The sequence below is a fragment of the Pezoporus wallicus genome, unplaced genomic scaffold (assembly GCF_028554395.1).
Source record: "Pezoporus wallicus isolate ANWC-B61680 ecotype Strahan unplaced genomic scaffold, APGP_CSIRO_Pwel_v1 contig_2025, whole genome shotgun sequence".
Classification (NCBI taxonomy): domain Eukaryota; kingdom Metazoa; phylum Chordata; class Aves; order Psittaciformes; family Psittacidae; genus Pezoporus; species Pezoporus wallicus.
The window spans coordinates 135,558-152,396 of NW_026640253.1; the positions used below are offsets into that span (position 1 = coordinate 135,558).

Consider the following 16,839-nt stretch of genomic DNA (forward strand, 5'->3'; position numbering starts at 1 on the left):
TTGGCATACTGTAATGCTCATCTATGTCCTGACCATAAGAAGAGATCTAAAGCAGGGGACATTAACTGAATAGAAGGAGTATAATACAAATGTGTGTATTATACTTAGGCATACTTGGTTTAATTCTGTTTGGTTTATGTGGGAAGCAATTCCTTTAATTTTGTTTTATTCTTGAGATTTACTTGAGATTTGAAAGTAGGAAGGAAAGACAAGAAAGGTAGTTGTTTGTTCTTTTCACTTGGGAAATGTCCATACTAAAAGGGATTGTTTGTCAGGAATCTTTCGGAGTATCAATCCATTATTAATACAGAAAATTTAAGAGGATTGGGTTCAGAGGCCTTCAGGGTTGAAGTGCCAAAGCCTACGAGGTTCTTACGTTCTCAGCTTCCTCTGAAGCTCCCACTGCATTGGTGAAGGGGGTAAATCCAAATGCATGTTGACTTAAGCAGAAGGGTTGCTATCGATTAGGTTAAAATAAAAAAAATTGAGGAGAAAGAAGGCAGCTTATGACTTGCTACTCTGACTATCTTAAGCTTCAGATCTCTGAGACATGATGGAAGAGAAAGATGGAACACTTACAGCCGGTCTGTGCTAAGAAACGTAGAGCAATTCAGAGGGCATGATCATATAATTTACTTTAATCTTGCCTTGAATTGTTATGCAGAAGTAATACATCCACAATGGTACAGCATGAAGACAGGGCAAATGATGGTTCTGCTAGTAACTCTTCCTTGTTGTGACGGTAGGCAAATCAGCTGTGTGGAAAAATCAGACCACTGAAGTGTGTGTGTGTGTTTTATTTTGAGGTGCATGTAGAATGCTATTGAAAAAATGCTTTTGAAAACAAGGCTTTTGTTTGAAGCAACTCGGATACCAAAAAAAGGAGGAAAAAAAAGGCATCTTCAGTGCTGTAATTTCCAGATGGTATAGTATATAAATGGTAAAATTAGTAGCATTTCAAAGATGGGGCCCTACCAGAGTGCCAGAAAGGGACTCTTCATCAGGGACTGTAGTGATAGGACAAGGGATAATGGTTTTAAACTTAAAGAGGGGAAGTTCAGGTTAGATATAAGGAAGAAGTTCTTTACTGTGGGAAGTGGTGAGGTACCGGAACAAGTTGCCAAAATAAATGGCAAACACTTCACCCTTGGCAGTGTTCAAGGCCAGGTTGGACAGAGCCTTGGGGAACATGGTCTAGGGTGAAGCGTCCTTGCTCATGGCATGGGGTTGGAACTAGATGATCTTATGATCCTTTCCAACCCTAACTATTTTATGACAGGAGAATAAATGCCTCAGATTGAGACACGTTCAGTTATTGCTGTGGAATAGATAGTTTAGGGAACTGAATATATCAAAAATCATGGATGCTAGCAGCACTAGTTTTATATTTAAACCGGAGGGCAGTTCTACTGTGATAATTCAACAGAGTAATCAAAATAAAAAAGAACTTCCTTCCCAACCATGGTCACTACAGATAAATCCTGGTCAGATTACTGAAATGGGCAATGCCTGTGCCACTGCTGCTTTTCACAATCAGCTGCTCTGGGAATTGATTAAACATCTTGTGGTTCACATTCTGCCGTGCTTTCACATATTGCATTAAACAGATTTTTCAAACCTATCTGATTCTGCATTTATATAACGCTGTAAGCTATTCCAGCTCGCAGCCTTGAAACAGTGAGCATAAACACAGAGAGGGGTTAGCAAGCACATGCTGACTGTAGAAATGACAGCATTCCCTGGCTTTCACTCCAAAGGGAAATGACTTCACCTTCAGAAGACAATTTACAGCCACAGCCTGTGGACAAGATCACGTAGTGCCTTACGTGCTATTGAAGCTTAAATATCAAGTAAAGGTGTTGCTAAGCCATCAAGGCTTTTCCTTTTATTTTCTATTTTGTTTTGCTTTTAATTGTGGATATGAAATTAATGTGGTAACCAAAGGAGAAGGTGAGACCACATGTGGTCTTTGCCCACTTTCTGGACTTCGGCAGCTTGTCCTGTTTTGTTCCTAAGGCCTCCAGTCACGTCACTCACTAGTAGAGTTTCTTCGGAGTGGTGTTTCGCTGATTGAGATTAGTAGCTTGGTCAAACTCTTTTAAGCAGAAGTTTTGCTTTAAAGAAGCACTATTATAATGAAATGCATGCAAACCCCTTCACATTCGTGCAGTGTATTGTGACAGTCTGGATAGGAATATGCAGGTAGTAGCCCAAATTTTCAAAACTCTGACTTAAACTCCATTGCACTGTTTAGCCACCTGAAGTTTTAGAGATGCTGCTTGCCTTGCAATTTCCACTTACCATCATTTTCAGAAGTAGGCTATTTGAGCTCTGAGATGTGTTATTTAACTGTTTTAAAATTTAATCAGGCCTCATTAAAAAAAAAAAAAAAATCTTTGGTTCTTCTTCTGGAAAGCTGAGATCTCTCGACAGTGCTGCAGGCAGACCTGTAGAGGGGTTCTTCAGAACTGAGCGTCTTCTGAGGACATGATGGGGGCAGTTGTGGCTTTTTTCTAACTAACCTCTCCATGTTGCCATGGAGGTGAGCAGTGTGTTCATCCTTTCTGGTCTTGACAGCTGGTGAACATCACCCCTAAGGAGAGAGATGTGACTGTTCTCTGGCTTTCCTTTTGGCAACCCCCAGCAAGGTTGTACTTCCTGAGCGGAAGCTTGAGGCTGCATGGTGCATCTCAGTCACTGCATCTGGCTCTGCTGAGGCCCAGCCACCAGCCCTTTTGAACAGCTTTGTCTGTGTCTGGAGCTGGGGTGACAAGGATTGCATAATGCACATGAGACTGTACAAATGAATGTGTGAATACATCCTTCTGATACCTGAGAGAAGTGGTCTCAATATTCTTTCATATATTAGAGTGCCACAGGGGTTTCTTCAAGAACTTGCCTCTGAAAATAATTTTTCAGATTCATTTCATCTGAAAAAAAAAAAAAAAAGTATTTTTCATGTCTGGTTTTCTGGTTTTGAAAATTCCTCTGTTATATTCTTGAGTTTACAACTGTGTTTTAGTTTAAGATTGTGCTTGCATGCTGGGTTATGCAAATTCCACCCTTGCTTTTCTTACTGTAGTGAAAAATTGTGTGTTTCACAAAATGCATCTTATTATTTCTTTGAAAAAAACCTCAACCCAACCTAAAACCAAAAACCAAACCAATGCATCAATTTCCTAACCGTTGTTTTTCAGTTTAAAAATAAAATATTGGTGACTTAAAGCTCAATCAAACCCTCCAAAAATCAGTATTAAAAATAGAATTTTTTCAGGAAACTTTGCATTAGCTTGAATTCAGAGGTGCAAATCCTTGTTCTCAGCAAAAACTTATCCTAAGATCACTTACTATAACAGTGTGTTGGCCAGGAATATCTTAAAATAATTTAACTTTAGTTACTAATGGAGATGATGGTGCTCCCAGCGCTCCCATGTTCTGTACTTGGTGCTTCTGACTTTGTAGTTAGAACAGTCTGTTTGAAAAGTTGTATGGCAAATCAGAATTTTTTCTAACGTAATTCCTAATTTCGAGCCCTAAGGATTTGGAATTTCTCCCATAATTAAAGTATGACCCTTTCCCCTCCAATTTTGGATGGGAACTCTTCCTCTTCAAAACTGCTGTTTTAAGCTATTGGTAGTACTTGATTATCATTTTACTTGAACACTTCATTAACATGTAGGTGGCTTTAACAGATAGTGGTATTGTTGCATTGTTAGACTGTATTTTTCCTTCTGTCTAGTACGCTGCCACTTGATTGTTTGACTTCAGAGTCCTTAATATCCGTATCGTTATTTTAAATTCTTCTACCCTTATGCTCAACCCTTGTGCTATAAATATGTGAGTAGGAGTAGCAGACTTCTGTTCTAAGCTAACATTTCTCTTCCTTGTATTTGCTTTTAGGATGTGTTTTTGAGTGATTAGGAACACTGTCTTATTTAGGCTAGAGGCAAAAGACTTCTAGGCAGTCCTAAACTGTGATCAGAAATTCAGTGAGAAGGAAAATCAACCTACTTGTTCTTTTCTCTCAGAAGAAAACAGTTTCTAATATACTCAGATTTAAATGCAGTAGATATCAGGGATTTGTATATTAAGTTTTCATTATTTCACATTTACTGTTACTATTCTAGAGTATTTGAAATTAGGTAAGGCTGTTCTTGTTCTTCTAATTGGAAACCACAACAGTCCTCCTTTCAAATTGAGTTTCTTCTGCAGAGGTGTTGATGATAAGAGATGATGAGATGTATTTTTTTCTTCCCCACAAATTTCATTTATATTTTTCTTATGCTTCTGATTGTAAGTCCACTGTATATGTACATAATAATAGGCTATCTTCTTCCCCTTGTCCCAGCCCTACCAAGAGTTAGCTTCTGCCTACATAGGTGTTGATTTGTCTTCTTCCAGTTTTATTCATTAGAGATGTCTTCCATTGTAAGAGATAGGTTATCTTTTCCATAACAAACTATAATTCAAAATCTGTCAGTTTCCTCTGCAACCATTTGCAATCCTGAAGCTTTGTATTTGACTTCATACTGAAATCATTTTTTGATGATGCACAAAAACTTTCAGATGAGCAGAGAGAGACATAAAAATGGTCCTTTAGTTGTTAATAACCATGTTTCAATTCTTGATGTTGCAAATAGCTCATTTAAAAATAATTCAAGAGCTTATGGGTTGGTTTTGATTTTTTTTGTGTTTTTCCTGGATGGAACATCATCAGTTGGAAGTAGCTTGAGAGGTGGGTGAAGGTGGTGATCATGAAAAGGCACTTCGGAAAGAGGGACCCAAGAGCTTGTTGCCCTTGATGTAGGCTGGAAGTGCAAGTGAATTGTAAGGCCTTTAAAAAAAAAGTTGGCAGTTCTGAAAGTGGGCATCATTTTAGTCTTATTTACTTAGATGGTAATGAAAGTGCCTTAAACCTTATCACCTCTATCTCTCTGTAAATGAGTGGCTGAAAACAAAAAAATTTTGATTCTTAAAAAAAAAAAAAGGCACCATTAAGCAATTTATTGGGTCCTTCCAAATGCATGTTTAGGAATTAATTGCTCCTGATCTTTATAGATTCTCTTTCAGTGATCACAGTGACATTGCCCTAGTTCTGCAGATGGAAACGCTTTAGAAGCACTGCCCTGGACATTCCACAGAGCAGGGTCACCAGCTCCATTGGCTTGCCTGAGCAAATGCTCAGCTTGCCTGATCTGGGACTGGAGCTAGGTTCTTTGAGTTGCAGTCCCAGTCATTTTCTGTTAGATCATCCTTCCCTTTTGCATGAAGTTCTGCTGCTTTGATTTGGAGCATCCTGAGAAAGCTAGTTTGAAATGAGAAATTATCTTTACAGTATGCGGACACCTGCGTGATTTACCCCAGGGGAGTCTTGAGTAATTCTGAGGGTTGGGGATCCCTTGCAGAACCCTCTTTGAAGGACAGCAGGAAAATTGAAAAGCTGCGTCTCTTAAAAGAAAATTGTAATTCTTTACTGAATTTCTCAGAAAGCCCCCTCCAACTAGTTGGAGAGGCTTCTTAAAGTAATTATGTTGTGTGTCCTTTTCTAGAGTTGCTTCTGCAGTTTGGTTCCATCTTACGCTGCTGTATAGGTCAAGCTTTTAAAAGCATAAGGGCAAGTGTGATTAGTCATTTTTTTTTGATTCAAGAGACCTTTTTCCAAATTATTCCTGCAACAAGAATAGTTTTATTTAAGTGATGGCATCTCCTTGGTTGGACTAGATGACCTTTGAGAGTTCCTTCCAGCCCAAATTAATCTATGATTCTATACCCAGTCATGACTTCATATGGTGCAGGATTCAACTCTGATGTTTAAATTGTTGCAGTAGCTCCTATTATGCTTGCCTGTTCTTCCAGAGGTAAAGTTAATATCTATTTTGCAATATCCTTTATTAGCAGAGGGCCATGAAATTTTGAATGCTTTCTACAACACATCAGAGCTAACATGATTCTATTCCCCAGACTCTCAAGATCTGAGCACGTAATTGGGTCTCTGCAGCTCTTGGTAGTTTCTGAACTGCTCATCTTCTAGTGGAGTCCAAAGCATTCTTTTATAATGAGGTCTCTGGTATGGTGTGACAGCCAGTTGGTTTGATGCTGAAATTATCTATTGTTTGTCAGAAAGATGTATTTCAAGAACATACCTTTGTGTTTATAGATAGCAAGACATAAATTTAGAAATGATCTTATTAGATTTGATTAGTTTTGAATCTTTGCCAACAACTTCTTTTTTTGAATGTTTGTATCCTGGGAGCAACTTGTGACAAAGTTCTGTCTTGTTGTTTTATTATAGAGGCTTACTTTGTAGATCTTCTGTCAAAAGAGCTTGCATGCCAAAAACTTGAAAAGGCCAAAGTTTAAAACTTGTTCTTCCTTTAAATAGAAAGAGCTGCAGAGAAAGTGTTTTCTTGAGTGTCTTGAGTCTGGTTTGGGTTTTGAACAATTCCTTATTCTTTAATTTTTGCTTGGAAGTGACAGTTGAACAGAGCTTAAGTGTTTGTTGGGGAAAATTTCTTCCATTCTGGGGGAAAAGGGGAGAGGAGTGAATGTGTTAATCTGAAAAATGAGAGGGACCAAATGAAACAAAGTAAACTAAGTAAGTCACTGGTGTAGTTTAAGCTTGAAAATGATTCAAGTGATTTTTTTGGTGACCAAATTGTTTTCCAAGACACATGCTGCACCACATACTCTCACTGCCTTTCAGCATTACTGACAAGATGAAACTATGTGTAAGAATAAGCAGTTTATCTATTTCCTGGTTTTATTTTCTACTTGTGATATTTTTTGAGGTGGTGATCAGTATTAGAAACTAAAGAGAAACATGCTGCAGACCTTTATGTAAAGCAAGCAATTTTTAGGAAAACAAATGCAACATTAAAGAACATTTGATTACAACAGATCAGTTTTATTCTCTTGTGAGGTGACGATACATTAGCTTGCAAGCTGTGCTGTCAGATGGTGTGTTGGGTGATTTAAGAGCCCATTTCCCTGGCAAACTTGTGGAGCCACCTTATTCTTCCCTGTGGCGTGGCCATCGCATCATTTCGTGCAGGCATGTTCGAGACAGATGCAAGATGTTGTCTGATCCATACAGATCTCTGTGCTAAGTGGTAATCTGAAAGTAACCTTGGCAGAAAGCGAGAAGCTTTGCTGAAAATTTTCCCCGCGATGCTGTTGCTAGGGAACTGTGCCTGTTGTGTGTGTGTGCTGTGTGTCTTTAGCAGAGTCTAGCTCCTAGATACTGCAGCGTGGAAAAGCACTGCCTTCAAAAGTGCCTCCCTCTCCCTCATTTTTGGTAGGTTTGAAGGCAGTAAAGGCAGATAAGGCCTCTCTTATCAAATGTATCTTTCCTATTTGCTTTTAGTTTGCCACTAGTTTAGGCATATTGCTTAATAAAACAAAACCACGCTGAAAATGGGAGGGACACTTGGTATCTTGCTGCAGCTCAGTCTCTCTGCTTCATAATGATAATACAGGATGATTTGCAGAGGCAGGCAGCAATGTAACAGTAGGGCAGTGTATGTCCTGTTTCTTGTTCTGCAGAGGGAGAGGAGCCTTTTTTCTGTGACAGTGAGGTGGCAGTGATGACCAGTGGAAAAAGACGGCAAAGATGTATACTGCACAGTGGAGGAGTGCTCAGAAAAAGAGCACACAAGTGGTGCCAGAAAGGTGGGCTGAAAAGACGATTTACCAGCATTCTCTTAAATGTCATTATTACTATTATTAAACATCCCCATCTGTTTGTTGGTGCTGCTTCTGCTACTTTGAGAGGGTCCTGGGTGGGTTCCACCAGTGAAAATCCCCTTCTGCAATTTCACCTGGATAAGGTTATTTTTTTCTTTCCTCATATATGTTCTGTGAAGCAGTTTGAGGTGTGTTCACTCCTCTTCTTTGCTGGGTCTGTTTTACTGGCAGATGACTGAGGGGGACTGATACTATGCATTAAAGATGCCTGAGAAACAAAATTGTTGATGTGAAAGTGAAGTGGGAAATAATTTTCTGTAATTACTCCAAAATGCATTAGGCTGATGAAATGAATTTCAGATTCAGCATTCCCTTTCCTCTCTGACGATGTCTTCCTGTGGAACATGCAAATGTAGTAGGCTAACAAACACGTCCTGCTTTGTAAGTGAACCTGAAAGAGTCATATGCCTCAGTTTGATGTAAGCTTTCACTCTCTGTATGCTCTGTAGTTCAGAGGGGCTTTAAAAATTCTTTATGAATCAAGAAGGCCCCAGTTGTTGCTGCTGGCTACTGGGTTAATATTGTTAAATCCTGGAATAGGGCTCTTTATATTTTTATCTGTAGGCTATCTCAGGGAGAGAATGAAGGTGACGTGAGGAGATGCAAGCAACAAGCCAAACAATGAAGCTGTGCTTGGACAGCATCTGAATGGAAGCCAAGGAAAAAAATATAATGCATTGCCTAGCTACTCATTTTTTTCCCCTCCAAAAGAGTTATTGTTATCCAAGTATATTTTTACTCTTTTTTTTTTTTTCTTTCTTTTTTTCAGTCTGGTCAACATTTCATTCATGTTTGTGTAGAATACACTGTTCTTTCAGTTTTCAAGAGGCTGATGCCTGCAGAGATGGAAACAATTCCCTTAATTGCTGAGGCTGAGGTGAATGTTATTACCCTTCATGCTGACCCAAAAGAACCTTTTTCTTCAGGCAGTCCCATGAACAATTTAGCCTTTGATGTTTCTTAGCTCCCTTTTATTCAAAAGGGAGCCTGTGTAGAAAAGCACGTGGAAAATAATTCCTTTAAAAATGATTTTTAAGAAGCGTAATTTGTGCATTCTGTAGATCACAGTCATATCTGAATTTATTCGTTTTAAAGGTGGAACATAGTTCTGAATTTGTTCTTATTTCCATTTGTTTTAAAATTAGCAGTGACTTCTGTACTCAGGAAGGTCCAAAATAGAAACTTAGCTTCTAAGTATGTGCTTATATATGTATGTTCCTAATAATGATATATTTAAGGATATGCTACATGTGTTCCTCTGTATGGATGAATTATCAGTAGTAGTCTGGTTTCTCCTGAATACAAGACTTTTTGGTCTTTAACGAGGAATTGGGGAGGGGGGGGGGATGGGAAAATGATATATGTGGAGTTTTAAAAGGTCTAATGCATTTCTTCATTACTTTCAGTCTTTGTTCCCTTTCAGTCTTAGGAGGTAGTTTTACCCTTGCGTACTACAGAGTGAAGTCAACCAGGAGAGTCTGCAGAATATTTTACTGCCTTATTTTCACCTACAGGTGGTCTCAAACGTATACACACATAATATCTGTTAGATCTCCCCCTCCACCCCCCAATAACTTACCTTAGTTCTTTTACATGTTGGCTACAGTACTTACCAAGAAATGGAAGATGCCTGTATGTCAGAATGCCTGTATTTGCACATAGAAAGAAAAGGAAGCAGGTGACTGCAGAGGTGAAAGGAGATAATGAATGAGAAAAGGAAAATTAGTCTAGAAAAAGAAGAAAATATGTGAATGTGTGTGGTAAAGAATTTGTCTGTATGGCATTTGCACATGTTTTGCTTCACCTCGTAAAAGTCAGAATCTTCTGGCATGTATGTCGAGTGATGCTCAGCAGTTTAGTTACAGAATATTTTGATCCTTTGATCTTGGGAATGGATTGCTCCCATACTGTGTGCAAAGATGACAAAGATGCAGTGATTTGAAAAGAAATAAATGTATTAAAATATAACAGGAATTAAACCCACAGGTGAAAAGTCTTTTCTTGAGTAAGAGAACATTCAAAATAAGAGTAAGCTATTTATTCCAAATATTTTTCAGGGTGTGTAGTTCTAAAGGTATCATGACTAATGAAGCTTTCCCTCATTCAGTAAGTACCACAGTATTTCAGCACTGGGCTGAAAAGACTAGCTGCTTAAAACTGCCATTCCAGGGTTGTTTTCTTTGACCAGGTTGTTGGGAATGAAGTGATACTGTGTACTTTGAAACACTTCAGATATTTTCCAGGTAAAATCTGCCACAGAAGATGATATTCCAAGATATTGAAACAGTGTAAAAATAGGATTTATTTTTTTTTTTTCTCTTCTGCCCCCTGACTGCAGTGGTTAAATGCATTTGGAGTCTTTGGAAATGACATTTTCCAATTCCCATTGTTAACGTGAAATTATAATAGCAGGGCAGCCTTACTGTAGAGATGTCACCTCGATTAAGAGGAAGAAGATTATGTTTAGAGGGGATACAACAGGGGCTGGACAAAGGGGTAAATGTTGAAGCCTGTGTGCATCAGTGGACAATGAAGAGAGTATGATCTCAAGCTAGCACTCTGTGTCCAGGAGCGGTATGTTGGCCTGGGAGCACTAAAGTCATAATAGCAAAACCTTTGGCTACTTGCAAACTCCAACACTCATGGTATTTGCCAACGTGTGTGTGTCATGTATAGGCATGAGTATGTACACCTCACCTCAAGCAAGGATGATTGAGCAGTCTCTATCTTTTGCACACAATGACTGTCATTGTGAGAGTAAAGCATTTTGGATGTTGATGGCCTGAGAACTCAAGGCAGATGAGGTTGGGTTTAGCTGTTACGCAGCAACGCGTCAGCTTAATCACATTCAGGAATATTCAGAAGAGGGTTTCCTTACTGTTCTTAACTGGGCTACATATGTCACTTCAGGTTAAATGAGTTCACCAGATTTCTGAAAGGTTCTGAAATAGGGAGAAGTTCTGCTTCTTGGCTTCCATCTAAAGAGGGTTGCGGCTTTGTATTACAAATGCATGAGAGGTGGGTGTGTTTTGTAATTACTGTTGAAGTCAGGTGGGCTGCTGACTTTAATATAACCTGTAGTACTTCTCATATGTTGCAAAAATGCTGCTACTTTAATAAAAGATTTTAAAACTCCTTCAAGGTTTCTTTAATTTGTATTCTGTCTACTGGCGTAGATTGTATCAGATGAAGATGGAATTTTAAACCTGCATATTATTTAAGCAGTATTAATAAACTGAAAGGAAAGGAAAACAGGTCTTACAAAAGTCTTTCTGATCAGTGTAATTTACAGTGACTCCCTAGATGTATTAATTAAAGAATGTGTTCCTGTCTTCAGGAGTTATTTTGAAGTATTGATCCTTTTTTTATAATGAGTATATAGCACTGCTCATCAAATGTTATTTGAAAAATTGTCTTGTCTGTCTCAATTCCCGTGCAGCTACAGAGCCACCCTGTGAGAACGAAAGGAAAAATGTGATTTAACAGTAGGAGTCTGAATTTTGTGCATGTGGGAATGTTGTAATCTTAGTCAGTAGCAGGAAGTTAGATGAATTAATGCAGGAAGTCACTGACAGTATCTTTGCCCTCCCCACCTTGTTTAGGTTAGCCAAGTCCCATGTAGTCTGTGTCAAAGACTGAAATACTCTCCTTTAAGCCATGATGTAATGTAATATTTCAGTATGAAACCTTATTTAAGGTTTATTTAAAAGTTATGTGATTTCAGTGTCAATATCTATGGTTACAATTTATTTAGGAAAACTTAAGAAGACTCTTGGAGTGAAAGGGGCATCTTTCATTAAAAATATTACCTGTTGTCAGTCATTAACAAGTTGGAAAAAAGAGGTCCTAAGGGGGGTTCAGCAGATGGGAAATCCTCTCTACTGCCCTGAAACAACACATAGTATAAGGTACTCACTGCAGCTTGCCGTGAGTCCCCACATCACAGAATGACCAGCTCCATCTAACAGGGATAGGAAAAGGGCTGTAATAATGTGGGTGAGTTTGCTCTCAAAGACAGACATAGGTGACTATGCACCATCAATACTAAAACATCTTATATATGTCTATTGGCAAAACACTGAAGTCTGGCAAGACAAATTTTAAATTAGTAATAGTTTCTTTTTGCATCTGGGGAAAAAGCATAAGCATCATACAGTGATGAGGTTCCATTCTGCGTACCACCATTTACCCAGCCTCTAGAGGTAGAATTTTAAAAATCAAGGCTGAAACATTTCCATTTCAGAGTTTTAAGAGATGGCCAAAGGACTCTCTAGGGTGTTGATCCAGATAATTTTATTCTTTTTCCCCTGAATATCAGGGGAGTTTCAGGAGTCTGGTTAAAAGACAATGTCCTGCAATATTTCAAAAGGTTGAACAAAATGACTCAAATAATTATAGGCCTGTCAGCATGGAATTTTCCTTGGCTAAAATAATGTTGTGGCTGACATGAATTTTGATCAATAAAGGTTTAAAAGATGATAATATAGTTGCTTGCAGTGAGTATGTGGCTATGGAAAATATATCTTGTCAAACTAATGCGATACCTATTTTTTATGAGATGAAAGTTTGATAAATGTGTCAATGTCAAATCAGATGTAACACAGATTTTCAAATGGCAATGTAATATACTTGGATTTCTGTCAGGCAGTTGGCTAGACAGTGTATGACATTCTGATCAGGTAATTATAAAGATACAAAATGACAATAACAACCACTAAAAATTACCAAGTGGTTATGGGAGGTCCTAAAAATATCACTGTAAATTGGAATCTTTATCAAACATGTGTTTCTGGGGGAGTCACCAGTATTGTGAGCTGTTTGGCTACTTTGGGAGGGCAGACACTAGGCGGGTGTTGCGGTTTAACCCCATCTGACAACTAAGCACCATGCAGCTGCTCGCTCACTCCCCATTGGTGGGATGGGGAAGAGAACTGGAAGGGTGAAAGTGAGAAAACTGGTGGGTTGAGATACAGACAATTTAACAGGCAAACAAGGAATTCATTCACCACTCCCTAGTGGCAGGCAGGTGTCCAGCCATCTCCAGGAAATCAGGGCTTCATCATGGGTGATGATTACTTGGGAATACAAACTCCGTCACTCCAAATGTCCCCCCTTTCTCCTTCCTTGTCCAGCTTTATATGCTGATCAGCACATCATACATTATGGAGTATCCATTTGGTCAGTTGGTGTCAGCTGTCCTGCTTGTTGACCCTACCAGCTTCCTGTGCACCCCTAGACTTCTTGCTGGTGGGGTCATATAAGCAGAGAAGGCCTTGACGTTGTGAGCTCTGCTCAGCAATAATGCAAACATCTCTGAATTATCAACACCCTTTTCAGCACAAATCCAAAACAGACCCCCCCCACTTGCCTCTGTGAAGAAAATGAACTCTAACCCAGCCAAAACCAGCACAACAGTAGGTCCATACATACTGGGAACAACAGCACAGGTCCTAGTAACAGGAGGAGGCATTTGCCTCTTATCAGGATGGAGCATCTCTGAAAGATGTGAGGGCTGGTGTGGACATCATCTGAGTTTGGTTTGTGGAATTATGGTGTGGCCCAAAAGGGTTGATTCTATTTTCAAGTGTCTGACCATCAAGGTGAGTGATTGTCAGGAAGGTGTGCTGGGCATTAACCTCTGCTGCTTTAATATTGTGTTCAGTATGGGATTGATTTGAACAATTCAAGAACAGTAAAAAGAAACAGCTTGAAACTTGTTGAGAAGATTAAAACATTGGAGAAAAAAAAAAAAGAACAACAACTTTAGGCTGAAATATGGTAGGAATGTTCTCTAGCCTCAGACAGATGAGATCTATCTTGATTTATAAGTAAAGGAGGAATAGATATGATGGGCTCACAAGATGAGTGAGAGAGATAAAGATGTAGAAGGGGGAGCTCATATATACAACAAGAGTAATCAAGTTTCTTAGATTATGGTGGAGGTTTTTTATTTTTTTAATAGCTGGAAATATCTTAACCAAATACCTGGTTTAAAAACAGTGTCTCTTCTAAATGAGATGCTTTCTTCACATTAGTAAACAGACCTGCAACTGTCTTCTCTTCATTTGATGTCATGGTAGATTTTAAGTTAACATTCCGGTAAGACCCATAATGCTCCATGTGCAAAGCAAATCAGCTCTTGTGTCCTTCCTTTGGCAAAGCAGGTTATCATATAATGAAAGAGGTTAGAATTGCTTTTAGGAACACCCTCACCCCTCTCCCCCCCCCCCCCCCAAGAAAAAAACCAAACAACAAACCCCAACCCCAAAAACAACCCCAAAAAACCCCAACCAAACAAAAGACGTTGTTATCTCGTTAATTATTCCATTCCAAAATACATTTTTTTGGGAACAGTGTGGGTTCAGTCTGACATAATGCTGTGGAGATGCCGTAGCAAAATCTCTTTGGTCATAATAGCAGGAGAATAGAATGGGCATGGCAGAATTAGGCTGCTAGATAGGGTTGTAATGAGATGAACGGAAGTTGCCCTCCTGGAATGGAGTCCTTTTGCTACTACTAAGAGTAGTCATGTAAGTACTCCTAATTAGGATTTTGTATAAGGCTTGCTTATGAAATACTGGTGTTCTGCTATATTTCTTCTGTTTTGAGAAATAAATAATTTGGTCTTCAGCAGGATTTGGGCTTGTTTTTAGGTCTTTTTGTTAGGTCTTTCTTTCACTTGGTCTTTCTTTTTATGGATACTTGTCCCTTTTTCCTGACAGTATCAGAATAAAACCATAAGGTGTAATTGGTCTGTGTGAAAAGATGACCAATACAATCTCCTTCTCTAAACAAATCTAATTTCTTGCTTTTTGGAATGCTATTACAAGTTGAACAGATATTTCTGGTGACTTTCCCATAGTGATGCCAGATACTACCTCTGAGAGGTTCCAAATAATTTGGAATATGTGAACAACCTAAATGATTCTTTTTAGTATCTAGAAAGATTTATTATGCTGTACCTGACCACAGTAAATTTTATCTGTCTCCGTCCTGCCCATTTATCAAGTTTTATTATCTGCTTCTGGAGTTTTGATTCATTCACAACCTCTTAATTTCAAGAACTCTGAATGAATTCACATTGCATGACCTTCACTGTCCATCTATCCATCCTATTTCCTTTGTAGGCAGTTTTCACTAGTGTGTGTGATGTCTTTAACACAGATGGAGCAAGGGATTCCACTAGGTTGAAAATAGGACCCCTGCTGCTTTGTCTTGAATTTTATGAAGATGAGGCCATGCTGGAGTGTGCTGTGACTTGAATTATTTTTCTCGCCATGTTTTCCCAAATGCTTTAAGTTCTTGGCTAAGCGCCTCTATCCTAAAGAGTCTCTTTTGTCTTCTTGCCATTGTTGTGTTGGGATGTCATTGACCAAAATATTTAACAATGTTAATGGCTGGACTTGGTAATCTTAAGGGTCTTTTCCAACCTTAACAATTCTGTGATTTTGTAATTCAGCTTTTTAATAAAAATGCCTTTTTATCAGCTGTGGAGAGTCAGTTCACGCATTTTATTTTTCCTCATTCTCCCTTTATGACTAGCATTAAGGCTGAGTCTCTATTTGAGTCCTTACAAATGATATCTTTATTTGTCCAGAAGAGCTTTTCTATTCATTTTTGCATTGGAGTCTTAGCAAGTTTACTTTTTATTTATTTCCGGCAAGCTTGCTGCAGGGAGCTGTACTGTTACATGTGCTGCAGAAACAGAGAATCCAACACTGAAGAGCAGAGCTGCATTACACCCTAAAGGCATAAGCACCATTTATTTGGAGAGGTAAAGAAGCAGGCAGTCAGCAAAATTCATGGCTTGATGTTTTTATACATGGCTAACCCTTATGGAACCTGCATACCTGCAGCTCTGCTGGAAAATAAATGAACCAAAAAAATTGTGTCTTCCAGTAGATATAGTTGGTGTATGAAAAACATGGTATGGGGTTGTATATTCTTTTGTTTGTTTGTTTGTTTTTTTTCCTCTGCCCTCTGTTTATTTTGTCATGTTTTAGGAGGAGGCCTTAATATGCTGTGTTTTTTTTCAATGTAATGTGTTTTTTTATTACTATTCCAAATTAAGTTGACAACGTTTTTATTTTTGTATGTATATGCGTGGGAGAGGGAGAGACAGAGTTGTGCTCAAAATCAGGTAATGATTTGAATTCTGGAACAGCTGATAGTTATCCTGAATCATATTTCCCAAAGGCATTGGGTCTAATTAGGGACACTTGAAATGATATTGCATAGTAGTTGTTCTGTACTGCCAGGCACCTGATTATTTCTTTCAGAGGACTTAGAATGTTTTGGAGACTAAGTAGGTTTTTTTTTATTCTCTTCAGTGACAGTGAATTTAGGTACTACCAGTTCATACAGGCAGCAGTGCTTGCTGAAGTTAGCAGGGCTAGCAGTGAAATGAAAGGTCAGTCCAATTGTGCATACGAGCTTCCTTGAACATCTAGTCATTTCTCTGGAAATTTGTCTTCTCACATCCTGGTGATGGCTGTTGAAGAACTGAGACATTGGAAATTCTGTATCATGGATTTGTGCTTATTGCTGGAAGAAGCAAAAAAGTCTCTGCGCTCTAAAATAAGAGTGGCATTATTGATAAGATTATTTTGATAATACTGCCAGGTGTTTGGGATGCAATTTTTAATGCAGGATAGTGTAGGTCAGAAGCATATAAAAGAAGAAAATACTGTGAAAGAAAGAAAAACAAACCCCAAGCAATGAAAAAAAACCCAAAACAAACTATCAAAACTAAAAACCAACCACAAGCTGGAAAAAGAAGGGTTAGAGGGAGTCAGAAAGCGGGACCTCTCATTGGTTGGGCCAGTTACCTCTGGGCAGTATAGCTTGATAGGGCTAATCAATTGATGGCTTCTGTCTTGAGGCAGCATGTCCCCAGCCACACTACCAGCACTCATTTCCTTTAAGAGGGTCTTTTAGGGACAGTGTCTGCCTGTTCATGCTGTCCAAATAGAACACCCAGACAGTCAATTGTGTGAAGGTATGGACTTTATAAGAAGTGCTGTTTTTCCTTTCAATTGTATAAAATGCAAGGCTTTGTGCTATTGTGTAATCTTGCAGGTGGTGTATGCTGAGTTC

The 16,839-nt window shown here is 38.7% G+C and overlaps 1 protein-coding gene across 6 annotated transcripts in view; it reads left to right on the top strand.

The window, feature by feature from the left end:
* The window catches only part of SERGEF (secretion regulating guanine nucleotide exchange factor), a 162,376-nt gene that overhangs the window by 64,657 nt on the left and 80,880 nt on the right, over positions 1-16,839 (top strand). Inside the window, exon 10 of one of the 6 annotated variants that reach the window (XM_057418155.1) lies at positions 8,308-8,761. The exons of the other annotated variants lie outside the window; for them this stretch is intronic. Coding sequence (XP_057274138.1) covers positions 8,308-8,328 — 21 coding nt within the window. The 3' untranslated portion in view covers positions 8,329-8,761. Of the gene's footprint in view, positions 1-8,307; positions 8,762-16,839 lie in introns of those variants that run through there. 6 annotated transcript variants of the gene reach the window in all.